The 27570-nt window shown below is 38.2% G+C and overlaps 1 protein-coding gene across 1 annotated transcript in view; it reads left to right on the forward strand.

The window, feature by feature from the left end:
- The first annotated feature begins 217 nt into the window (after positions 1–217).
- The window catches only part of TIPARP (TCDD inducible poly(ADP-ribose) polymerase), a 32295-nt gene continuing 4942 nt past the window's right edge, over positions 218–27570 (forward strand). Inside the window, exons 1-4 of the mRNA XM_012510810.2 lie at positions 218–528; positions 3370–4327; positions 19735–19903; positions 21595–21755. Of these exons, the coding sequence (XP_012366264.1) occupies positions 3411–4327; positions 19735–19903; positions 21595–21755 (1247 nt within the window). The 5' untranslated portion in view covers positions 218–528; positions 3370–3410. The remainder of the gene's footprint in view (positions 529–3369; positions 4328–19734; positions 19904–21594; positions 21756–27570) is intronic.

The following is a 27570-nucleotide window of genomic DNA, read 5'->3' on the forward strand; positions in this document are numbered from 1 at the left end:
ACCCTCCATCTGTCCGCAGGCAGGTGGAGCCCGTCCCACGCGGCACGCGCCTTCCTTCCTCACAGCCGTGTGTAGACGCGGACCCTCGGGGACACTGTGGGCGCGAGAAAGGACACGCCCCCTCGCGGGAGTACAAGTCCACCGCACACAACCCGCGCACCTCCCCTCGAACGAACGCGCACGCGCGCGCAGAGGGCGGGTCTTCTTCCCGGCACCCACTGAGCGCCCGGCCTCCTCACCCCACCCCACCGGGCTCCGGCCGCCCAGGCTCCGCCTCCGCGACGGGCCGTCGGGAGGAGGCGACCGGAAGCCACTTAAAGCAGAGATCGAGGTGACAGGCGAGCTGGCTGGACTCGGAGCGCGGTCGAGGCTTTCTGCGTTCGCGGCGGCGGAATGGCCCGTGCGCGGCTCACGGCGTCGCGGCTCTGTGGTCCCTAGACGCCGGCTCCCGCCCTCGGCGCTGACCTCTGGCGCGGACACTGCTTTCCACTCGGCTCCTGTCGTCCGTTCTCTCAGGCTCCCGTTCAGGTAAAGGGCTCCGGGAGGGCACTGAGGGGCTGAAGGACCCTAGCGGGGAGTGCGAGCGCCGGCCTCGCGGCTCGGGCCCCGGCCCCGCGCCGGCAGTGTGCTGGGCTCTCGCGGATCGGGGTGATTGATTTTGAGACTGCCCTTTGTATCGAATTCACTCGGGTCCCGTCAGCATCGGGATGGAATTGGTTTACACTTCTTAGGCACTCAGAGCCTCCGGCAGGTGTATACATCAGACCGAGGCGCTGAAGGATTTAGTTGGGGTCGCCAGAGCCTGCCCCTTCCCCGTTCGTCAGGGTGGAGGCACGTCTGTGCGGCTTCCCCCGCGGGCCGACCCCGGGTGCTCTGAGGCGCCTAGGAGCCCTTCCCAGACCCCGGGGGAGGCAGCTACGGGAGCCTTCCGGCTACCCCGCGTTTCGGGCTGCAGCCCAGAAGTTTGGAAGATGTTTTCACGTTAACTTTGAGAGCGCACAAGTCTTCGTCTTCCTCCCCGCCGCCGCGGGAAGCGCTCGCCGCCTTTCCCCCGCGCTTCGCGGCTCAGTTCTGCGAGCCCCCAACACCCGTTGGACGCTCCTCGGGAGGTGAGCTGAGGGGGTAAAGAAGGATTAAAGAGAGAAGGCGCCGCGAGTGGCCTCTGCGATGCAGGGAGGCCGGGGCGGGTCGTTGGTCCGAAGGAGGTTGGACAGGGGTTGGGGGGCGCCCAGGCGCCTGCTGAGGGGAAGGCGGGGGCGGGGTCGCCCGGGAACACCCGGAATTGCAGAGCCGGGCGGCGCCTCAGCTGCGCTGCGCGGAGTTGGCGCGGCCCGGGACCAGGAGCTGAGCAAACCGCCGCGGCCAGCAGGAGGCGTCGCTCGGACCCGGGCTCGGCGCCGGGGTGTCGCGCGGCGGTTGGCGGGCAGGCTTTGGAGCGGCGGTTTCTTCGGAAAGTGCATTCGGCCGGGAGTGCCGGAGAACCCCGGGGTCACGAGGTGAGGGGTGTCGCGGTGTGTCGCCTGCCGCTGGAGACCGGAGGATGTGTCCTTCTCATCTTTATTTTTCCGTTATGAAAACTAATTGAGGAACTAGGTTCTAGTGGCTTTTCCCCTCCAGCCGCTCCTCCAATTCTCTGCTGCTTCCTCCCAGTTTTGTTTCCGAGTTTGGTGAAGGGCAATAATAGGAAAAGTTGCGCGCGCGCTTGCGTGTGTATGCGCAGACACACATATAAATAAAATCGATTTAGTGTCTATTTTACCTTGATTGGGTTTGATAGGAGTGGTTAGAGTGTGTGCGCGTGGGGAAAGCACAGGCCCGTTTGGTATGGTGGAGAGGGAATACCACAATCTGTGCCAATTGTGCCTTGAGGCAATAGCACCAAATGATGAATAATAACGCCTGGCTTGGCTGCTTTCCAGTTGATTTATGTCTCATGTCAGATCCCTTCTTCTTCGTGAAGCTTTCCCTAACAATGCCAGCTCACGGTGAACTCTCCTTTTTCTGCCTTTTCCTTTTGTACTTATCATGTAAATTTAATACTTTGTTATAAACTGCTTTGTATTTTACTTTTCTGAATTTGATGGACTTCTTACACATAGATTTATGACTCCAATTAAATTTTTAATATTCACTTTTGGGGACACTCAGTTTTATCTTTTGTTGTTGACCTACAAACAACAAAGAACTAAGCATTTAATATGTGCTTTTCTTAGCTAATTCAGCCAACAAAATATATATGGAACACCAGCTGTGTGCATTGTGGTAGCTAGGCACTTTACTGAGCACCTAGGATGCATATTTGATTAAGTCATGGGACCTTGTGTCACAGATCTCTTTCAGTTTATTGGACAAGTGAGAAGAGGATTAATTGCTCATCACCATTCCTTTCTCACCTGGCACAATCTCAGTAAATGTTTTCAAATTTCAGTTTTTTTCAAGTGGTCTGATTCTTGGAAGGAAGGACTTTTTCGTCTCTTTCAGTAGTTGATTAGGAATCTGAAATTTGGTGTGTGTTTTATATGGTTGTTTTATTTTTCTATAGTATACCTTCATTTGCTCTTTAAAAATGTATATATGTAACTTTTCTGAAGACAAGAACTAGGAGGCTTTTTCTGTGTTGCCAAGTTGTGCTTGTCTTCTGACACAGCTTGCAGTGGTTGTTGCTAATGGGGCTTCTGTTACTAAACACACCCTTGTATTCCATCAGTAGTGGTAATGTTTTTGGGGGTTGCAAAAGTAGACTCTTAACATTCTTGGATAGTATATTAGAGCTTTCTGAATATAGAAACGCTTAACAGACTCCTGGCTTTCTCCCATGTAACATTTCAATTGAGAGCCCCTGTTTCTTGTGTATATTCTTATACTCTTAAATTCACTCACTGTTTTAAGTTCGAAGTTTATCTTTCATTTGATGAACTTTTGAACAAACTTTTTGTAAACTCATGAGATAGGTGATACATAAACAACTATGAAGAGAACCACAAAGCTGAGTGGAAATGTGGTTTCCCTGCTGTCATCATCTAGAAACAGTTATTTCTACCTCCCATTTCCCACCCCACTCTAACCTTATAGTAAAAATTCATAACCTAGCAGAATTGCAAACTCTTATGTATTCAGTCCACAAATGCATGCCAATGGCCTATTGAAAGAGTCTTCTACTTTTACCTGCTGTGTGCTTTTGAATAGCCTTGGGTGCTTTGGAGCCTTAATTTCTCAATAAAATTTAAAATTGACCTGTAAAAACTAAATATAGTATAAGAGGAATGGTTTCAGGGAATCAGTCAGGACAAAAACAAAACATTTTAATGAATGAATGAAATCCAGTTGCTGTCAGTTTGTAAATGATCATCTTCCTTCCTTTCCTCGTAGGATTTTTAGACTCTGAGGAGCAGTTGGAGCTAATCCACATCATGGAAATGGAAACCACCGAACCTGAGCCAGACTGTGTAGTGCAGCCTCCCTCTCCTCCTGATGACTTTTCATGCCAAATGAGACTCTCTGAGAAGATCACTCCATTGAAGACTTGTTTTAAGAAAAAGGATCAGAAAAGATTGGGAACTGGAACCCTGAGGTCTTTGAGGCCAATATTAAACACTCTTCTAGAATCTGGCTCACTTGATGGGGTTTTTAGATCTAGGAACCAGAGTACAGAAGAGAACAGCTTACATGAACCTATGATGAAGAAAGCCATGGAAATCAATTCATCATGCCCACCAGCAGAAAATAATATGTCTGTTCTGATTCCTGATAGGACAAATGTTGGAGACCAGATAGCAGAAGCCCATCCTTCCACCGAAGCTCCGGAACAAGTGGTTCCAATCCAAGATCACAGCTTTCCATCAGAAACCTTCAGTGGGACGGTGGCAGATTCTACAACTGGTCACTTCCAGACTGATCTCTTGCACCCAGTTTCAAGTGATGTTCCTACTAGTCCTGACTGCTTAGACAAAGTCATAGATTATGTTCCAGGCATTTTCCAAGAAAACAGTTTTACAATCCAATACATTTTGGACACCAGTGATAAACTGAGTACTGAGCTCTTCCAGGACAAAAGTGAAGAGGCTTCCCTTGACCTCGTGTTTGAGCTGGTGAACCAATTGCAGTACCACACTCACCAAGAGAACGGAATTGAAATTTGCATGGACTTTCTGCAAGGCACTTGTATTTATGGCAGGGATTGTTTGAAGCACCACACTGTCTTGCCATATCATTGGCAGATCAAAAGGACAACTACTCAAAAGTGGCAGAGTGTATTCAATGATTCTCAGGAGCACTTGGAAAGATTTTACTGTAACCCAGAAAATGATAGAATGAGAATGAAGTATGGGTATGTATTTATAACAACTTGTAGAACTGTTGTTAAATGCTATAGAGAAGGTAAAGAAGCTAAAAGCTTAGTAGGATGGTTTCTTTCAGTAGTAACAGGTTTTTTTTTTTTCCACTATTATTCTTTTGACTATGCTATCCTGATTTTTCATGGTGGGTGAATGCAGGCTATTAACTCAACCGGACAGTGAAAGTTTTATGATTTGAACAATTCGTATGTCACTCAGTTCAACGTGCGTGTGACTGAGAAGTTGCACATACATTAAATATTGTGAATCAAATACTGTTTTAATCACCCAAGGAAAACTGGCTTTTGAAAGAAAGTCTGGCGAATCTTACTATAACATAAATAATGAACACCTAATTTATCTAATTTTAAAGCTCTGCACGTTGAGTAGCTGTTATTTTTTAAAGAAAAATAGTATCGTCGAGAGATGTTTGTGGCCCTCTTCATTTTGAATGGTATAAACATCTTTTCTGTGAATGATTCAGAAGTTCCTCCCATACTTCTGGATCTTTGATTAGTTTCCTTGGAACTTTTCACCATTAAGTTTATATTATAGATAAAATAAATTTTTCCAGAATTTAGGGTATTTTTTTTTTTAACCTGGAAGAGTCTTTTAACAATCAGTGAAGGGATGAATTTATGATAAGGTATGTTTAATACTCAAACAATTATCCTTGAGTTTTGGTACACAAGATGTGTGTATATACATAACTCAGTTCTTTTAGTATGGATGTCTAAGCAGCATTCACTGGCAGGGAACTGGTATTTCCACATCTGAATTCTTCTTTAATTAAACTTTAAAATGAAGAAAATGATAGTTGCCTCATGTAAAGTTGCTAGTGCAAAAATGGCTATATAATAAGCATTAATCTTTGCATCTCTAAGTTATTTCTCCTGTAGCATAGAAGGAGCTAAAGTGTGTGGTGTTAATAGCTATTTGTGTATGATCAAGAGTAAGGATTAAAATTAAAAGGGAGAGAAGAGGACTTCTGTCCATGCTGTCTGATTGGGGTGGCCATGAAGGCAACCTAACAGCTTCATAGCTAACGAATGGCCTGGTATAGTACTGAGATGACCCATATTGGAGGGGGAAATACACTGAATAGAGAAAAGAATTCCTTGAGCCATCTTTGTTCACAGATATGTTGGTTTACACTACCTATGTATCTAGAGAGTCAGCAAATGGTTGCAGTAAAACATTTCCAAGTTGTCTGATTCTGGTAGCTTCGTGTCAACCTTCTGAATTCTGACTGGTGCCAGAGCTTGTTCGCATTACAGAAACGTGTTTTTTTCCCCCCATTTATCTCGTTCCCATTCAGTAATGGTAATGGGTAAATGGTTGTCTTTTAATAATTTTAATATTTCAGTTATATAGTACATAAATCCATGTGTCTTTTTAGCAACTTAATTATTATGAGACTACAACTTTGCATCTTGTGTTTCAAAAGGGAAGTGAGGAACAAGAAGAGAAATAGTATAAAGCCCAAATTCAAAAGTATTACGTAGAAGACCCTATGAGATAAAAGTAAGATCGTATTAAGAGTGCAGTTTTCCTGACTATAAATGTATTATCTTGATAATATATTACACTCAAGATTCCAACTTGCTTCGGTAGTGAAAATCTTATAATACAGCTAAGTACTTTTAACTTATTTTTTTAAGCCAGTATTGGAAGAGAAAAATGTTTTTCCATTTTATCTTAAAAATCTTTTTAATAACGTATTTTCCAAAATCTCTGTTGCCCATGAGCTAGCAATTCTAATTGCTGTGTCAAAGGTAATTAATTTTATATACTCTCAAAGCCAATCTAATCCTTCTATCTCCAGATTGCAAAACTCTGCAGAACAGCGGCTCCCACTTCACCCTCATGAAGCAAATTTCCAGTCTGCTGAGTACTTCAGCATCTTGGTACATTAAGTTTCTATCTGTTTGAATTGATCAGGAAGAAACTAGCAGCATTATTGGCCAACACATGACATTCTGTTACCATGAGAACAAGGCAAGATAATAATTTTGATCCCAGAAAATCCAGGAATTCTTAGGTCAGGAACATATGGGTGTTTTTTATCCTTTGGTAAGATTGTTTTGCTTAAGAGTAGACATAGATATAGGCCCGTAAGCCTGCATTGTTGTATTATGAGGTAGTTGCAATGGGTGCTTGATTTCCAAATCAGTTTTAATGAAGTAATGTTTATCTGGCACTTGGGAGAAGAAAAGTGTGAGTGAAGTATTATTATTACCATTGCTCCTACTACATTGTTAGTGGTAATAAGTGGTCCTATCCTAGGAAAATAGCAAAAAGTATTAACTGTTAAATTACTAGTAAAGTGAAGTTCTCTGAAGATTACAGGATGAAATGTTGTAATATAGTAGATAGCTAAGTGTCAAAAATTAGGCTTTTGGGAAGTTGACTTGTGGTCATTGCAACCTGGTTTTCCTTGTATTCCAAAGCGATGTTGTGTTTCCTGGCAACAAGATGCAGATAACGGCATGTTGAGCCTTGCTGAGAGATTCACAAACAAGCTGGAGCAGCCCAGGTTCACATGGTTACCACATTATTTGGCTAAAGCTATTAATCTCTGTGGTCAGGCCTGTAAAGCTGGTCTATCTGTGCAGATTGTACATAACCAGGAAGTGTGTGTTCAGCTGTGTATATGTCGAAGTTGGAACCAGCAGTCTTTGGATTCAGAAATAATGAATAATGAATGGCAGTTGTTTATCCCACTGTTTTCAGTAGTTTATATGGCTTGGTAAATCATTATCATATTGTATATCCATAACATCTTCATTGTGTAATACGTGGGGAAAGTTCATAGTTCTGGGTCTCTAGCAGAGATGAAAGTTCATAGTTTCAAACTGCACAGATAAAATTTTTTATTTAGCTTTGCAAATGTATTGGATTTAATACCTAAATCTAAATTATATGTATAGTGTTCATTTTGTTCTCAGGAATGAAATTGGAAAGGAAGTTGAACTAGATAAATTCACAGGACCTTTCCAACTTTTTAGTCAAGATGCTTAGATACTAAAAGCACATTAAAAAAGGATTTCAATAATACATGCTTATTTGTTCCTTGTAATGAAATTATGATGTAATCCCACTTTGCTTTCTCATTTTGCTTTTGTACATCTACAAACGTTCATTGCCAACATCAACTGCATACTAGTGTGTATGTACTTCCCAGATATAGATGCTGAGGCTTCTTTTTTGTACACGAGATGAGCCTTGGAGAATTTCCAAATTCCAAATATACAGTTGAGAAACAACATTGAGTGTTGTGTTTTCGATTAAGAAAACACAGTCTCGAACAGTGTAGGCACTCATCCTTAGTAGACGATGACATTGAATGGCAGAATTAAGCAGTTTTAAAAGAGCCTTGCACACTGTGGAGTACTGTTGTGGATAATTGAAATTATGGAGGTTGTGCAAATCTCTCTTTAGCAAACAAGATCACCACTAGTTTCATATTACATTCATTTTAAATTGAGCCAGAACAATTTTCTAGTTATTTCCACCTATCAAGAAGGGACACACTGCAAACCTTATTTTGGAGGCTACCTGCAGGTGTGCATATGACCAATGATTATTCTAATTCTGAATTTATTGAAAGAGAGTGGAGGTGAAGAGGAAGAGGAAAGTTGCAAACCCTGAATCCATTATTAATTTTTTTCAGAGGACAGGGTTTTTTTTCTTTTGGGATTAATGCTCACTGATAAAAGAGGGAGCTTTAGTTGCTTTAAGGCTTAAGGCTAGAGTGTTGTCATAGTTTTAGTTGCTGAGTGATTTTGATTGCTAATTGCCCTTAGAAGTCTATTTTTAAAATCTGTCCAAGGGACAATACCATTAGATGACTTCACAGAAACTCTGTATAAAAGAGAAATGTATATTAATGATCATAAAAAGCATATACTGTTATAGTCCCTATATGACTTGCATAGTGAATTAGCTAAACTAGAGCAAGCTCCTGACTGAACTCTACTGGAGTAGTTAAATTAGCCAAGTTAGCTCTGGCGTGCACAGCTGTGATGATGTATGAACTAACTCATTATGTGTTATTGATAACACTGGAGAGAGGAGAACAGCTGAAACTTACTATGCCTTGTGACTTTTTGGTAGGTCTTGAATATACACAGCTGGATGAGTTTAAATTTATTTTAAAAATTTCTGCCTAAGAGAAAGACAGCTCCATAAGCAAGAACTGTGTTTGAAGTGACTTTCAAAATGTGTGCCTTGTGCTTTAGGATAAAGCAATCCAATGAATTATTTTTTGTACTTCTTTATGCTACTATTTACATATGAAATAAAACTAATTGGCTTCTATCTATACTAACCCAGAGAAGTTACTGGGTCTGTGTAGAGCTATCATGGGAATCAATAGCAATCATTTATTTATTCCCTTTTTGATTTTTCATCAATAAGCAGATTAGACTTTTTGAAGCAGCTGCCACCTGGCTTCAGGTTGGGGGTCATTCTTTTCCTGATGTATTTATGGTAATGAAAATGAACCTTGTCACAGTGATTTATAACTTTTAAATCAGACAGTTGGAGGAAATAGCTTGTAAGGTTATGTGGCATTCCCTAAAAATAATTGCATGATACATTATGTATTTTATCATTGAGTTGAATCCAAAGCTCGCTCTTTTTATTGTAAGTAAGAAAAAAAAGGAATACGAGTTGAATATCCCTTATCCAAAATTCTTGGAGACCAGAAGTGTTTCAGATTTTGGATTTTGGAATATTTGCATAGTACCCCAGTTAAGAATCTGAAATGCTCCAGTGAGCATTTGGGTATCATCTTGGTGCTCAGAAAGTTTTGGGTTTGAAGCATTTCCGATTTTCAGATTTGGGGTGCTCAATTTATAGTAGTAACTCCATTCAGCATTTAAAACTTCATTCTGCACATAGTAGGCATGCAAAAAAAAATGCTACTTTTGACTGATAACTCTGTTGTGTCCCTGAAAATCTATTTCCTATTATACTAGAATTATCCTATTATACTAGAATTTCTGGATCATAGATTTACAATCTACCATAAAGCAAAGATAAACTTCGTAAGTTCTTTTGTGTATTTCTAATCATGGTCAGTGATCCTCAGTTTTATTCTGGGTTTGGGTGCTATTCCTAAAGGATAAAGCAGTATGTAGTCCATGCAAACCTTGACTACTCAAGGAATGCTACAAAAATACAGCCATTTGAGATTATGACTTTTTTCCCATGGTCTCTTTTATTTTTATCTCCTGATTTGAGACCACCGGATTCTGCATCCTTTGTCTGATGGTGATGATTCTGGATTGCATTTAAATTAGGACCTTAAGTCCTCTTAACCTTAGCCAACAACCTTTAATAATTATCAGTCTCCAATCTGTGAGTCACAGTTGTTTTTTTGTGGAAGGAAAACTTAGTACATGTGTATATCATTTTTTGCAAAGGGAAAAATATATTTCAAATTGCAAGATAATTATTTTGGCACAACTTGTATGGCTAGTTCAAATTGGACACTGTAAAAGTTTTGAAAGAAACTCACTTTGTAAAAGTAGTAGAGTTTCTGTTTTATAGTAAGATTGGGGTTTTAAGGTAAAGTGAGTTCGAGAGATTTTGTATCTTTGAAAAAGACCACAGTGCTGAAGGTTGAGCCATTTTCCCTTTGATTCTGGGTTTGAAATAGGTGATAGCCTGAAATCTTGGTTTTACGTCTACTTTGCAACACCTTAAACAGAAACTGTACAAAGAATAAAATACTTCTGAAGTTCACCATTTCTAGGAGCAAACAAGCCACATTTTAGATGTGAAGGAATTCCTCTTTTTCCTCTTTTTTTTTTTTTTTTTTTTTTTTTTTGAGACTGAGTTTCGCTCTTGTTGTCCAGGCTGGAGTGCAGCAAGTGGCACGATCTCGGCTCCTGCAACCTCTGCCTCCTGGGTTCAAGTGATTCTCCTGCCTCAGCCATCCTGGGTAGCTGAGATTACAGGCATGCGCCACCACACCTGGCTAATTTTGTATTTTAGTAGAGATAGGGTTTCTCTACGTTGGTCAGGCTGGTCTCGAACTCCCGACCTCAGATGATCCGCCTGCCTCGGCCTCCCAAAGTGCTAGGATTACAGGCGTGAGCCATCGCGCCCGGCTGATGTGAAGGAATTTCTTTAACAAAACTAAATAGGGCTTATTTTTATATTTATAGATTGTTTATGACAGTGCTTTCTGAGGACTGAGAATTATACCGTATGCAGACTCACCCCAATTTAAAATTTCTTCCTTCAGACGTTAAACCTAATCCACCCCAATCCCTGACACAGTAACTGAAAGCTTCAAATTTTTGAGATAGATAATTCCTTGTTAATAGAGAATTTGAAATTACAAGTGGTAGGTTCTGAAATACATTTTGAAATTTTTGAAAATTAAGGATTTTATGCACAATAAATTCTGTTTGTAAAGACATATTCAGTCTGTGAAGAGGACAGTATTGCAGACTTGAGCTAAATATAATCAATTCTATGATTAGGAACTCAAATTTTAGAAGTTGATGACATTAATAAACTTCTAATTGTCATTTGTGAAACTTCCAATTTTCCTTGCTGACTTAGCTAGTTACTGTTACTAAGGCAAGCATAGAAGAGAGTTAACTAAGCATTCCTATTTGCCGTTTCCACACAACAAAATGTGTCTGTCTCCTGGATCTTTCTCTGCTCTATGCTGTTTACTTACTAGTAACACCCACTTGACAAGTAAAGAACCTTTGCATGGTCATCACAATGAAAGGATAAGTTCTTATAAGAGTGAGAATGCTAGAGCAACTATTCCTTTTCACCTTCTACAGAAACCAGTGACTTTCGAGTATGTGTACCACAAAAAGTTGTGTAAGGAGTGTATTGAGAATCTCCCATGACTAAGTTGACTGAGGAAGAGTTCAGTAAATTTGTATTCTTCATGCAAATTGAAGTCCTCTGTTTTGGTGCTATTGCCTCTGAGTATAAGGAAGGATTTGTGAGTAATCTTATGTTGAAATATAGTACTTCTTGTAATGATTAGAAAATATGTTTAGGCCACACTTACAAGAATTTCTCTTTATTACATTAGCTTTTTCTTTCTGAATTGGAGAATTCTTAAATTGTTCCACTTACGTGACAGAGCCAAAGAGTTTGGATGATCATCTTTGGTCTAAATTTTCACTAGCACTTGAATAGCCAGTGAAGAATGGCAAGGGTGAGGACCAAAGGGTGAACTTTGCTTGCAGTAGTGCATGTGCTTTCAGAATCTTGCATGCACCCTGTGATCTTCACAGTTCCTGCAGCTGATCAAGGTGCAGAGGGCAAACGGCACAAAATACTCTAAATAATTTCCTGCTGTGGTTCGTCTTTGGTTTCTGACTGTCACCTGGCTTAGCTCTTTCATTTCCAGGCATGTAGAGAGTAAAAATTAGCACAGGATAAACACTGGGTTTGCCTTCTAAGGTTTAATTACTCATCCTAATAAAAGAAAGACATCCTTGAATCTGGGCAGAGTATGTGAAACAGAGTCAGGGTAAAGTATGTGAAACAGAAGGAACTTTGCTTGCTTGCTTTCTGACATTTGGATTATCCAAATGCTGGCAGACATCAGAAGCATTATGTAAAGTGTTCTACAAATTTGTTACCCAGAAATAATTTCGACTCTCTTAACTAATTGATAAAATTGAATCTGTCATAGAAACTTGGCTTTGTAGAATCCAACTCCCTCAGAAAACGTTACCAATTTAAGACTATGTTTGAAAGGTTTTGTTATAGCTTATAAAACCTAGACAATAAAAAGACTCTTTGTCTTTTCTATAGGAAGTCTTTTTCTCCAGCAATTTGTTTAAAGAACTATCAGAGTGATGAATTCTCTATATATAGTTTGCTTGTATGTATTCAAATCTCTAGTCTGCTGAAAGCTGTTTACTCATCTCTGGGTTCTTAGCATCAAATACGTAATAAGTCACCAATGAGTATATTTCTGATTCTTTCATTGATCAGTTAGTTCATCTGGACTAATTGGGGAAAAAGCCAAAGCTAAATAATAGAAAATTCTGAGTAAAAACCTTTTTATGGGGATCATTTCTAATTTAAAAGTCAAAGCAGAAATAAATTAAGCTAATAGTTTATATCTTACTAGGCATTATTAGAAAATATTTTTATGATAACTATAACTAGTATTTATGTGTAAATGAGTGCTGAATTGAAGTATTTGAAAGCAACTTATTTTTAAGTAATTTTATCATTTACATATAGTATTATATTTATGTAGAAAAAATTAGAAAAACATTTATCCCTTTTTAAGGGATGTCAAATTCTATATTCAAAAAATTGAATTAACCACTATTTGTGCCTTGAATACATGGGAGGCATTTTTTGTTGTTTACTTTGAGATCAGATAGAAACCTCTCAGTTTTAAAAATATTTTTCTTAACAGAGGGGATATCTACTCTTTATAAAAATCAGTGATTGCATAATTTAAGGTAGTATAAGGCATGCTACCAATTTATAAAAACTAACCTGTGCCTTCTATCCCAGCTGTTCTTACAGAAATTAAGTTTCACTTTCTCATCAGGCCATGGTTGAGAAGTATGTCTCACTTATAGTGCCTTCTGTGATCTTAGGACATGTGACTGAACTTGAATAAAAGTTAAGGCTGTATGACATTTCTGGTACCTTCATGATGCAAAATTTAATCCCACACTACCATAAATAGATGGCAATGAGATCTTCTGATCTCATAAGTGTAATTTTTATTTATGAAAGACTTTAGACTTACCCACATTTTATTGAAAAGTCTTTTTGTGTTCTTTGCTTTGATCTGTAGTTTTGTAATAGAAAACAAACAACAAAAAAGCCAGCATAACAATATTTTAGTAGGTTATTTTCCTTAAGTAGATACTGTAATTTGCTTTTAGTGGTTGCATTGGGGCCGGTGGACTTCATTGTATGGTATTATTTATTAGGGGTTTAGCAAACATCTAGATGTATTCAAATGGCCATGTCTTCGTATCAGTGTGTTTTGAGAATAAGCTGTATTATGTTTATTTAGTTCCCCACATGCTTTTGGAGAATATACAATTAAAAAGCTTAAAAACAGATAATCTTTTTCATTTAGGAAACTTACCTGCCTCTCTTCTATCTCTTATCCTTTATTTTTCATTTCACTGGGTTCACTTCTAGAGTGACTTTTAAGACTACAGATGTCTAACAATTTATGAATCAGACATGAGGTTTGGCACACAGATAAATGTGATTTCAGACAGCATCCTTCTCACTAACTTGCTGCCTTCTTGGAATAAGAATTTCCAAGATGTCTCAGGAGGTACCAAGGGAGCAGCAACATAGAATTTTGCCTAATGATCACTTCTTCAAGAATTTATCCCGAGAAATGCATTGTATCTTAAGGTGGGGAACAAACACTTTTACCTACCCAAAAATCTTTTGAGGTATTCAGATAAATCCATGATCTGAGTTTTATGTTAATAGTTTTACAGTGTCATAGTGTGGTAATTAAGTGTAGAATTTTAACCTCTGAGGCAGGGCGCCGTGGCTCACGCCTGTAATCTTAGCATTTTGGAAGGCTGAGGCAGAAGGATTGCTTGAGACCAGCCCGGGCAACATGGCGAAACCTCGTCTCTACAGAAAAATACAAAAATTAGCTGAGTGTGGTGGAGTGTGCCTATAGTCACAGCTACTGGAGATGCTGAGGTGGGAGGGTAGTTTAAGCAAGGGAGTTTGAGGTGGCAGTGAGCCTAGTTGGCACTATTGTACTCCAGCCTGGGTGACAGAAGAAGGCCCTATCTCAAAAAAAAAAAAAAGTGAAAGAAAAAAATTTAATCTCTGGTGAGTATTAAAAGATGTTGCTTTGGATGTAAGCATTTATGAATAAGTTTTATTGCCGCCCCCCCCCAACAGCCCTGTGCTACTTATTTGAGGCAGTGTTAGCAAAAACTGAAGTAGCAACAGAATAAACGATAGTTTTGCTTCTAAAGAAGAAAGTTACGAATACATAGTTTTCTGAAGTTTAATAACTACACTGTTTTCACAAAATGTGTTGGTATTGTGTATGCCATGGCTTTGATTCTCACCACCTTGTAACATATTTGAAGCGATATAAGCTGCCAGATATTCCAGCATTGCTAAATGAGTCCTGGAAATATCAAAGCCAGGTATCAAAAGTCAGCTATATTTTGTTCGCCAGTGAAATTTCTTTAGCAGCGGCCAACATATCCCATCTGCTGTGCCTGTCTCAAGCCGGTAGCAGAACCTCAAGTACTCTCCACATTGCATTTAATCTTTATCTTTCTATCATTATGACACTCCATATTGGGAGATATTTTCACTTTACATCATAATAATAAAAGGACACTACTAATTGTGCATGGTGAGTCTAGCTGATTAGGGTGTGTGTTAATTAGTTTGAGGTCACAGGCTTATCCTTGGAGAAACCAGTTAACTCTTACAGGCAGGAAGCCAAGGTTCTGAAGTCTAACCGATCTGGTTAAAACTGTACAGAGTAGGATTCAGAAAACTTTGTATTTAATCAACCTACGCCAAAGTCTTGAGTTCTATGTTTTATTTCTGTCACCTTCCCACTTAAACCTGCTGTACGTCTTGTAATTTGTCTTGTTAATAGCACCATTATAGAACCACCCAGACCAGAAACATGGGACATATCCTAGTCTCTTTTCACTTCTGCCCCACATGTAATTATCCTTCATGCAGTTAAATTCTAACTCTTAAATACTTCAGATCATTCCTATATTGCCTCCTTAGTCCTCTTTCATCATGCCTCATGTGCAGTTCTAATAACTATAGATGGCTGTTCATAGAATAATATTGATAAATATCCTAATATTTAGCAGATGAATGGTTTTCTCTACCTATCCACTGCCAAAAATAAATAAGTAAATCATTCTTCTATACCACTACAATTGGAGTGACCTTTATAAAGGCAAGTCTGGACTTTGTTGTAAATTCACTGGTGTTTCCTACTGCCCATAGAATCAAGACCTAACTTCTTAACACAGTAAACAGAGCTCTTCATTATCTGGCCCAAGCCAACTTATCCAGTCCAGTTTATCCCTTATCTCTCATAGATACATATACCCTAACTTCCCACATGAACTGGGTGTGCCTCTTGCACACTATTCTTGTGTGCCTTGTTTGGTTAGCTTCTACATGGAGTCACTCTGCATGTGGTGTCCTGCCTCCCGTTGTTTGCCTGGTAGCTGGACCTGGCTCACATTTTATCCACTCTGGGACAACTCCCTTGACCACCTTTCTTGACACCTTTCCCAGCAGAGGTAAGCCATCTGCTTCTGACCACCTTTGTGCCACACTTCACACTATGCTACAAGGTTTCCTTTCCCCACTAGATTGGTGCTCTGTGTCATTTTGCCTTTTTCATTTTCTTATGGCCAAAGCAGAGCCTAGTACCAAATTAATGTGTCTACTTTAAATTACTTTGCTTTTTTTTTTTGTCTTGTTTTCTTCTTGGTTACAAACACTTTATAAACAGAGAAACTGCCTAAAATGGTTACACTCTTTACTGAGCTCCCAAATGTATAAACCCAAGAGCTATTTATCTGAGAAAGAAGTCATGTTCTTACTATTTTCTGTTTCATTTAGCATCTTTTTCTTTTTTAGTTTTGGTTTGCATTCCAACTGTTTATTATTCATGTCATAGGTCCTTTTTACTTTCTTTTCAGGATCTTAAATACTAAGATATTAGTATACTTATTAAAGAAATGTGTGCGGCATACTTTCTGACAGTGTGGGTGTTGGTGCTCTATGCATTGGTAATGTATGTCGGAAAATGTTGGCTTAATTGGTATGTGTAGATATTTGTTGAATAAGAGGAGAACCATTGTTATAAAGCATCTAAATTATGAGAATGGGCGTCCTTTTCAGCATTTTAAATTAGTGTTGTATATGGATTCTTATAGTGGGTGTGGTGGTGAGACATGTAAAAACAGAATTGTTAATATTTCAGTGGTTCAAGTTGATTCTTCCCTTAATAGCAAAAATCAGCAGTCTGTTCACAAGGTTTTGTTTTCTTCTGGTTCATGATAGGGCTGTATCTTAGACAAAACAATACTGATGGATTTAGCCATCTGATACAAATAGCAAGATATAAATCCTACCGTACAGTGGCTATCACCCATACTCTTTTTTGGCCATCCCTCAGTAGAGATGCCTTTAGGCCAGATGGGGTTTTCATCCACAAGGATTATTGCACCTTGCTTTTACAGAGACACCCCCAATCTCTAGCACTGTCTCTCTCGCACAGTTTCCAACATCCTGTATTTACTGCTTTGACTCTAACTTCATCTGCTCAATACTGTAAATTCCTAACCTTATATCTTAAGGCTCTGACACCCTGGACTTAAACGTTCTCAGTTTGTTGCCTGAAGTCTCTCACATTCTTTGTTTTACCCCCTTATAGGAATTTACAAGTTCCCATTTCCTCATCTCTCAGATATCCCTGCTCAGAAGGTCTCCTTTTCCAACTACTTGTACCAATCCTGTCTCCACCCGTCTTTCAAGAAGCGAAGTGCTTGGAGACCTCTTTTTCCTTGTTTTTACAGCTCTTTACTTACCGTGATATTTCCTGTTATTTAAACTGCTCCTAAGATTCTTTTTCTTGCAGAAAGCTGTCTTGGATTGATAAAGTAAAACCTCTTAATTTTCCTGACCTTTATCCATTACTGGATGCCAATAACCATCTCCTCTCCCATATTGCTGCATGTTTATTCTTTGTCTTTTATTTCCTGAATGTACTTGCCACTGATGAATTTAGATAGGCAGATGCACTGCTTCTTTGGCTTACATTTTGTTAGTTATTTCTTTCTTAATGCCCCTGGAAGACAGGGACTACATCTGTTTAATTCTTCGTGTATTGCCCAGTAGAGCCCACCATCACGATTATCACACATAGATGACTCATAACTGCTTTCTGATAATAGGAAACAATAGTTTGATAAAGAAGAGTGTGGTGGCTGTTGAACATTTGGCATCCATATTGCACACATTTATGCTGATGCAGATTGTGGAGAAAAAAACCTCTTGGCTTTAGATTTTTAAAGCATTCCCTGTTTAAGGGAAAGCAGGTGGTAAAATTAATCTTACAAAAAGATAATTTAATGTTTTTCAAATTTGTGATTTTGTCTCTGTCAAGTTTAGAAAAAGCATATTGAAAATCAAGTAGAGCTAAAACAGTACTTTGATACATCAATCCAAAGAACAGTTGATTGTAGTAAATTAGGATTTGTCGTAGAAACTTCATAATGCCCAAAGGACTGACATGCACAGAGAATGTAGCAAAAGCTGCAGTTGTAGATGCCTTTCTCATGCAAATCATTATCTATGAAGTCTCAGTAATACAGGCTTAAACAGAAATTGCTAGAGTGATGTCCAGAATAAAATCTGACACTAAACAGCAAAAAGCATTGGCTGTTTATATTATAATGCATGTTAACATAATGACTGTTGTTCTAAGAACTCCTTAAAGGAAATACTGAGGATTTGTGACTCATAATTGGGAACAGTTGCTGGGCAATAAGCTTAAAGGGGGAAAAATATGTTTAGAAACTTGAAACAATCTTAACAGGGAGAAAGTTTTTTATCACACTTCCCAATCATAACATCAGATTCTCCTAAAGTTAATGAAAATATGTTAAGGCAACTTGATAGGAAGTTTAATTTAGGCATAGGAGTTCCAGTTTACAGGACTTTTTTGTTTTTTTGTTTTGTTGTGTTTGTTTCACTTTTTAGGATTTCCCAGAAACATTTTTCTATTTGAATTAAATATTCCTACTTACCATAAATCATTTTAAAACAGCGGCCAAATATTATTTTAAAGTACATTATATTGTCTTATTTCATGCTTAATTAAAATTATATGTTGTTTTTGAGACCATATCCAACTAGTTAGTACTCTTACTAAGCAAGAAGTTTGGGGTTTATTGGCAAGATCTTTAGGAATTTTAAAGGAGTATACTGCTTTTCTAAGTTCCATACTTTTTGGCATCATCAGTTGGTTATATGATTATTTTTTCATTGTAGAACCTGATTCATAAATTGTGAACATTGTGATAGAGGATGGCAAGTATTTGTATAATCCGTTTTTCAAATATTTGACTGCAGAATCTTTTGTGCACAGAATACCTGTTAATAGTTTTTGAAACAAGTATTCCAAGAGCAGATTTTGGAAAATGTGCTAGCTAGCAAAACCCATAGATCAAATTTTTTTTTTAGACAGTTTCGCTCTTTTTGCCTAGGCTGGAGTGCAGTGGTGCAACCGTAGATCAAACTTAATATCCTTTTCAAAATCCTAATTTACAGCAAGGAAATGTTAATTATTGGGAAAATCTGTCTCAACACCGAGACTTCACATGTACCAGTCTTTCTGAATGCCTGTAGATCTAGAGTATTTCCTGTGTTGTAGACATCCATTTAGAAATCTGTGGTAGACTGTGCTACAATATCTATGCTGTTATCATATATTTAATTTTTTATATTTTCTTATAGTAACTTTCAGACATACACAAAAAAGAAAAGACAGAAGAGTATAATGACCATTATGCCAGTTATTTGAAATAATGGTTCAAATGTTTCAAACTCTAGATGAAGTTCCATAAAAGAGGAAACACAAATGTTTTTATTGGACTACCTTTTATAAATTATTAAATGAGTCTGATTCATATAGTGGGACTTCCCCTCCAACAGTATGGAGACATTTGTAAAGGAATGATTCAGCAGCAGTCGACCAGATAACAAGATGACCAAAATATTCTCAAAGCTAAACCTCATAATAATCCAAACTATTTTTTTCTTCATGTTTTGCCAACATTTTTCAACCCACAGGATAAAAGATAATATTGATGTTGGGTGGATTAATACTGGCTTTATCTGGATTCATTTTATTTTTCCCTTCTTTTATTCTGTCTTTGATCAGGCAATTCTGTGTATTCCTGTATTGGCTCAAGTAAACTGATGGCCTCTGAAAAAAAGGTCAAGCTTGAAGAGAAATTTTCTGTCTATGTTTAGTTTCTACATAGCATCATAGTAAAACTGACTCCCTAATTGGCTGAGGCCAGCCCACTGTAGAGTGGAGGGTGGGCTTATTTTGATTGGGTTAGGCCAGTGGTGCTGTGGGGTTAAATCAATCTTACTACTATAATTCCATGGCCTAGAAATTTTGGTCTTGATTAGAAAGGGCATGTAGGAAATGGATGCTGTGGAAACAACCAGCAATAAATATGCTTCTACTCCAAGTAAAGCAAGTTTTGAAAATTCTACAACAGGCTATGCTATATATTTTTAATGTCCAATGATATTTTTAGATATTTTTGTTTTACAAATTTATTAACAGGTTTTTGGGGGTTTTTTTTGGTTTGTTTGTTTTTAGAGGACAAGAATTTTGGGCAGATTTGAATGCCATGAACGTGTATGAAACAACAGAATTTGACCAACTACGAAGGCTGTCCACACCACCCTCTAGCAATGTCAACTCTATTTACCACACAGTCTGGAAATTCTTCTGTAGGGACCACTTTGGATGGAGAGAGTATCCCGAGGTATTTACAGGTTCTTTGTTGACAAGTACATTTTTCAAATTTATTTTTTTCTTCCTGTATTCTTTTATTCTTTCTTTACAACAGTGACTAGGCAGAACTATGCATATAATCAAATAGCTTATGAATATAAAATTGAGTCTCACTGATACAAGAAAACTTTTCTCTTTCTCTTAAAATTTATTTCTTTCCATTAATTTGAAATCCAAAGATAGCATACCACCATTATCAGATAAATAAAATGCTTTCCACAGAATCTTACATTATAGAGATGAAATACTTTGACCTGTTGCCACCTATGGAGTAATTTTCACGAGATAAGAATTGGTATACCTTTTGATTATATCTGGCTCCTGGGCTTATGGAGATTGGATCAAGTGTTACACTTAGCATTTTAGAAGCCCAATGGAAACAAATCAGTCATGTCTCTGGAAGAAGTACTTGAAAATGTTTATTGAGTTGTGGTCAGGGAAATCTGTTATTTACAATTTTCTCCTATGTGCACTTGCATCCTTAGTCTGAGACAGTGATAATAGCCCTTCAGTCTCAAAGCAAGGTTTTAAAATGATGATGGTTTACTTTGCTTCTGAATGACAATTCTGAGTCGTTTAAACACCCTCAAATGGACTTTAGAGATTAATTTCACATTCCAAAGATCTGACTTTTTCAATTTAAGTTCATTTCCAGCATTACAAAAGGGGGGAACAACTTATCTACCTTACTTTTATTTTTAAAGACAATAGCAAAAGAAGAAAACCTAGTATGTTAATTATTGCAAATCACAATATTAAACTAAGTAAGCTTAAGTAATCACTAGTATCTAGCTTCCAAAGAGAATACAAGGCTGTTTAAAATGTACTCTCAGAATACTTGGTAATCACTAGTTATCTACCTTCCAAATAGAATACAAGGCTGTTTAAAATGTACTCTCAGAATACTCAGACTGTTCCTATGTTTTTCCTCTGAGAAGTTTTTTTTGGGTTTAGAGCTTAAACTTTATATACCACCACATTTTCAAATTTTATTTATTTATTTATTTTGAGAGATAGGCTCTTGCTCTGTTGCCCAGGCTGGAGTACAGTGGCACAATCATAGCTCACTATAATATCGAACTCCTGGGCTCAAGCAGTGCTCCTGCCTCAGCCTTCCAAATAGCTGGGACTACAGGTGCATGCCACCATACTCAACTAATTTTTATTTTTTATTTTTGTGGAGACAGGATCTTGCCATGTTGCCCAGTCTGGTCTCGAACTCCTGGCCTCAACAATCCTCCTTCCTCTGCCTCCCAAAGTGTTGGGAGTGGCTCACAGGCCACTCACAGGCGTGAGCCACTGATACTGGCCAACATCACTATCTTTAATTCCTCTTTTGAAAACTCCCTTAAGAAATATGAACGAAAACTCGCTATGATATTATTAAGGCTCAAAATAGAATAAAATAGTTCCCTGGGCCCCACATGTTTTGTAAGGTGGAAATCCATGCCTTATGAACAGGGAGCATCTTTCCACCCTACATACTTGGAAGGAAAAAAAAAATCTTAGCATATAAAGGGAATTAGTTAAACTCACTGTACTTTATTGAAATTCCTGTGAGGTTAACTTTTGCCTTTGGTTAAATTTTCATTTTTAACCATGATTATTAACTTTCCTTTTTTTTTTTTTTCTTTTTTTTTGGTTCTGTTTTCTCCTCCATAGTCTGTCATTCGATTGATTGAAGAAGCCAACTCTCGGGGTCTGAAAGAGGTTCGATTTATGATGTGGAATAACCACTACATCCTCCACAATTCATTCTTCAGAAGAGAGATAAAAAGGAGACCCCTCTTCCGCTCCTGTTTTATACTGCTTCCATATTTACAGTAAGTGTCGAGTATAAGGTCTCAATATTTACTCTCATTTTATGTAAATGCATTCCTGAATACTAGAGATAAAAAATAAGAGTCTCCCTTGGTTAGTACCCCTAGAATGTGAAATTCCAAATTATTCTTTGGATTTTAATTCCTCAACAAATTGAGTGTAAATAAGCTACAATAAATCCAGTTACACTAAAAGAATGAGTATCTTATTGGATTTTTTAGAGTTAACATTTTTCCACAACTAAATATAATTGTGTGTGGAATGAGGCACAGAACTTGCATTTACCTTCTTCATGGAAGATTTTTTCCTGCCATGAAACTGCTTTCAAGATGAGACCCTTCTGTGTTACAGGACAACTTAGCCAAACTGCCAGGGCAAGTGAGGAGAGTCCTACAAGGTGATTTCTTGTTTTACTTGAGGGAATTTGAATGGGGAAAGTTCACCTTTTCAAATAATTTACATTCTTATTTGCTATGTAAGCCACGTCTTCTTGTGATACTCACTAAAATTACTTGTCATACTTACTAAGAATACGGTTTCTTAATAGAAGGTTAGGACTGAACTCACCCTTCTGAATTGTAGGTGAGCTTTTCTTCCATTTTGCTAAGAGTTGTTTCTTCCTTTGGTCTCCAGACAACCCAGTGGCACATCTTTATAGATACCAAAAGGTGGGGCACATTACCATTTGCATGGCCACCTTTGAAAATTAGTATCTCTAGGGAAATCATTATCTACTCCAGTCAGATATGCTATTTTTAGAGACTGATTTTGAAAATGATACAGGTTTACTTGGTTTTATGAACTTTAGAGGTCTAGCATAATTGTTGTTTTTTTTTTGTGCTGATCTTTGAGGTAAAGATACCATTTTTATATTCCTACTGTTTTTATTTTAGCTCAAACTGTTTTCCCTAAGTTGTTATGACAAAATCTTAGTGAGTCTAATCCCATGTTTGGAAGGGGAACAGTAAAAACAAAATACAAATAAAAATCCCTGAAATGATCATTATCCAAAAGAAATTTGTAGTAAGATTAATCTTAGAAATATATATTGGATTGGGTTAAGTGTGTTCTTTCTTCTAAGTGCCAGTTTGAAAAATTTTACTTTGTAGGGTTTCTTAAAAAATTAGAACTAGTAAAAAATGCCATTTCTGTGATTTTACTAGCACAGCTGGAGATAGTGTCAGTGTCCAGTAGTTAGGAATATATTGTCCTCCTGGTGAGACAGTAGAACTCATTAGTGAGACCAGCAGCTTGGCATGCTGAGCCAATCAAGCAAGATATAACTTCTGTGTGAGGGTAAGAATGCAAGTTCTGCATTGTTGGAAAGTTTTAGTGAATGGTGAAAATGCATCTGTTTTTATCTCATGATAAGTAATTATGGAATATGCCCTCCTCCTCCTTTTTTTTTTTTTCTTTTTTTTGAAACTTAGGCTTGTTTTGTAAAAGTATGAACTATAAAGATAATATAAGCAGCAATACAATTAATGCCACAAATATGCCTTCATTATACAGGCATATCTTGTTTTATGGTGCTTTGCTTTATTGTACTTCACAGATAATTGTGTTTTTTACAAATCGAAGGTCTGTGGCAGCACTAGGTCAAGCCAAATCTATTAGTGCTATATTTTCAACAGCATGCGCTCATTTTGTGTCTCTGCATCACATTTCGGGTATTCTTCGGCTATTTCAGGCGTTTCATTATTATTGTATCTGTTATGGTGATCTGACCAGTGATCTTTACGTTACAGTTGTTTTGGGGTGCCAAGAACAGCACCCACGTAAGACGGCAAAGTGTTCAAGTGAAAGGAGGAGTTACACATCTCTAAGTCAAAAGCCAGAAATGATTAAGCTTGGTGGGGAAGGCATGTCGAAAGCTGAGATAAGCCAAAAGCTAGGCCTCTTGTGCCTTAACATTAGCCAAGTTGTGAATACAAAGGAAAAGTTCTTGAAGGAAATTAGAAGTGCAACTCTAGTAAGCACACAAATTATAAGAAAGTAAAACAGCCTTCTTGCTAATATAGAGAAAGTTTTAGTGATCTGGATAAAAGATCAAACCAGCTACGACATTCCCTTAAGCCAAAGCCTAATCCGGAGCAAGGCCATAACTTTTTTCAGTTCTTTCAAGGCCGAGAGAGGTGAGGAAGCTGCAGAAGAAAAGTTTAAACCTAACAGAGGTTGGTTCATGAGGTTTAAGAGCCCATCTCTGTAATATAAAAGTGCAAGGTGAAGCAGGGAGTGTTGATGTAGAAGCTGTAGCAAGTTATCCAGAAATCTAGCTGAGATCATTGATGACGGTGGCTAAACTAAACAAGAGATTTTCAGTGTAGACAAAACATATTAGAAGAAGATGCTATCTAGGACTTCATAGGTAGAGAGAAGTTGATGCTTGGCTTTAAAGGACAGGGCTATCTTGTCAAGAGCTAATGCAACTGGTGACTTTAAGTTGAAGCCTAGGGCCCTTGAGAATTGTGCTAAATCTATTCTACCTGTGCTCTATAAATGGAAAAAGCGTGGATGACAGCACATCTGTTTATAGCATGGTTTACTGAATATTTTAAGCCCAGTATTGAGACCTGCTCAAGAAAAAAAGATTTATTTCAAACTATTACTGCTCATTGACAATGCACCTGGTTATCCAAGAGCTCTAATGGAGAGGTACAGATTAGTGTTTTCATGCCTGCTATACAACATCCATTCTGCAGCCCACTTATCAAGGAGTCATTCTGACTTTCAAGACCTCCTGTTTTAACAGCGTATTTTGTAAGGCTATAGCTGCCATACGTAGTGGTTCCTTTAATGGATCTGGGCAAAGTAAATTGGAAAACTTTTGGGAAGGATTTACCATTTTAGATGCCATTAAGAACATTGTGATTCATGGGAGGGGGTTAACATACCAACATTAACAGAAATTTGGAAGAAGTTTATTTCAGCCCACATGGATGATTTTGAAGGGTTAAAGACTTCAGTGGAGGAAGTCACTGCAGATGTGGTGGCAATAGCAAGAGAGGTAGAATTAGAAGTGTAGCCTGAAGATGTGACTGAATTGCTATCTCATGATAAAACTTGGATGCATAAGGAGTTGCTTCTTTTGGGTGAGTAAAGAAAGTGGTTTCTTGAGATGGAATCTACTGGTGAAGATGCTATAAAGATTTTTGAAATAATAAAAGGTTTAGAATATTACATCAACTTAGTTGATAAAGCAACAACAAGGTTTGGGAGGATTGACTGCAATTTTGAAAGAAGTTCTGTGTGTAAAATGCTTTCAAATGGTACTGCATGCAACAGAGAAATCTTTCATGAAAGGAAGGGTCAATTGATGTGGCAAATTTCATTGTCTTATTTTAATAAATTGCCACTGTCACCTCAACCTTCAGCAGTCACCACCCTGATCAGTCAGGCCATCATCAAGGCAAGACCCTCCCACCAGTAAAATGACTACGACTCACCAAAGGCTCAGATGATTGTTAGCATTTTTTAGCAATGAAGTATTTTTAAATTAAGGTATAAATATTGTTTTTTTAAAAGAACGAATGCTATTATGTACTGAATAGACTATGGTATAGTGTAAATATAAGTTTTATATGCACTGGGATACTAAAAAATTGTATTACTCACTTTATTGCGATACTTGCTTTATTGCAGTGGTCTGGAATAGAACCCTCAATATCTACTAGGTAGTCATATATTCATAATATGGGCTTACCAGAGAACAAAAATAGTTACTCTTTATTTTCCTTTTTCTTTTAAAAATTTTCTATTTTAATCTTTCTGTCTAAAACTGATAATCAGGTCTAAAGTAAGAGATCAGCAAATCAAAGAAATACTAGGCAGATAAACTTTAGTGAGAAAAGAGCAGAGAAATAGCCAGTCCACCAGGGTGGGATGGGTAAATGCAGTGAAGGACCTAGTAGGGAGAAAGATGAGGGGAATTGGTTCCAAAAAGCATATTTTAGAATCAGATTCCAGAGGCTATGATCTTAGCCAGGGAGAAAGTTTCTTTTTTAAGTGGTTTTTGTTTTGTTAAATTTTTAAAACTTTTTTAGAGACAGAATTTCCTCTGTTGCCCAGGGTGGAGTGCAGTGGTATGATCATCATAGCTCACTGTAACCTGGCACTCCTGGGTTCAAGTGATCCTCCTGCTTTAGCCTCCCAAGTAGCTGGGACTTACAGGTAGATGCAGCCATCTCCAGCTAATGTTTTTTTTCTTTGGTAGAGACAAGGTCTCACTATGTTGCTGAGGCTGGTCTTGAACTCCTGTCCTCAAGCAGTCCTCCTGCCTCAGCTTCCCAAGTAGCTGGGATTACAGGCATGATGTTTTGTTTTTAAGTGTTATTAAATGCAAAGGGTCAAAAAAAAAAAAGGTGTTAAAGAGGCCACAATTCTCAGGGAATCAGATGTCTAAGAGTGGAAGGGGTGGGGTAGGAGGTTGACTTAATTAATGAATTTTCTACCAATTCGGCTGTTTTTAAAAGGTTTCTCCTGCTTTTTAATGGGGCTGATAAACAGGAGTTTATTCTTTAATAATCTTAGAATACTTGAACTGAGACTGCATAAGCAAACAAAGCTTAGGGGTTTGGCGGTTCAGTGCTTTCAGCTGAAAGAACATTTATCCCATGCAGTCACCTCATGGTCATGAGAATGCCTGCACAGTTTCTTTAATCCCCCCTGAAAAGGATAAAATGAATTAATTTGTATTTCATCGCTGAAATTGGTTTAGTAAACATCTTTCAAAATGGTCAGGGGAAGGAGGAAGAGTGACTTTGAATTCTGAAATTTCATTCTTCAGAGATCCTTCTGTAGAAGCTCAATTCCCTTTGACTTTACCTCGCTAGAGAAGGCTGGTGTCGGTCTGTGAAACATGCAGTGTATCTTTGGAATACCCATGAGGTGAATACAGACTCATTCTCAGAAAATAAAGGCACATTTGTAACTGTGCTTGAAACATATTTTTTTAACCCATGGCTACTAGAGTGTTGAAGCCTATCAGACAGATGGGTATATGCATTTTTATGTTTTAGGCAAGTTAGGATGTTGGCCTGTTACAAGTAAGCATCTATGGGTTGGAATGGATGTTAACCATATACATAGTCCAGTTTAATATCTTAGAATGGATAGGATTTATTTATCTCAGCTCATCTTCAAGCATATGTTAGTAATAACAGACCTCCATCCCCCCCAAAAAAGGAAAAGCTATATTTGAAGCTTTCATTTTATGGAACAGGTCCATAGTAGTGATATCAGAAAGAAAAGGGGCAGAATCTCCTCTGTTGTCATGGCTAGGTTTGCTGTACAGGCTGACAGTCTAAAACCTCTAGAGGAGAGTGTTTGCAGAGAATCTTCCCTTTCTCCTTCAAACCAGAAGCCTGTGTTGGTAACTTCAACCCCTGATAATAATAGAAAACCTGGTGGGCTGGGGACTTACCCTTTTCTTTGCAAAGCTGGATAGAGGGAGGAGCTATTAAATAAAAATAAGGGGCTTATACTCTTTGCTTCCCCGCCATTCCTCCAGATTAGTGATGGCTTTTTAAGGAGTTACAGATATTTGAGAATCTGATTAAAGCAGTAAGACCTCTCTTCAGGAAAGTGTACCAGTGAAAAATGTATCAGTACTGAGGATCCAAAGGAATCTGTGTGGGCTCTGAGAAAATGCTACAGAGGACAAGGACTGTTGTGCCTTTTGTTGTGAAGGTTGGAGAAACCAGCAGCACTTTAAATCTGCCCCTGTACTTAAAAGCACCTTGGAGATTCAGTAAGCCCTGGATCCCCCCATCCAGGACTCTGTCTCACAAAGAGACTTTGAGGCACATTAATTTGAAG

Source organism: Nomascus leucogenys, chromosome 11, assembly GCF_006542625.1.
Source record: "Nomascus leucogenys isolate Asia chromosome 11, Asia_NLE_v1, whole genome shotgun sequence".
Classification (NCBI taxonomy): Eukaryota; Metazoa; Chordata; class Mammalia; order Primates; family Hylobatidae; genus Nomascus; species Nomascus leucogenys.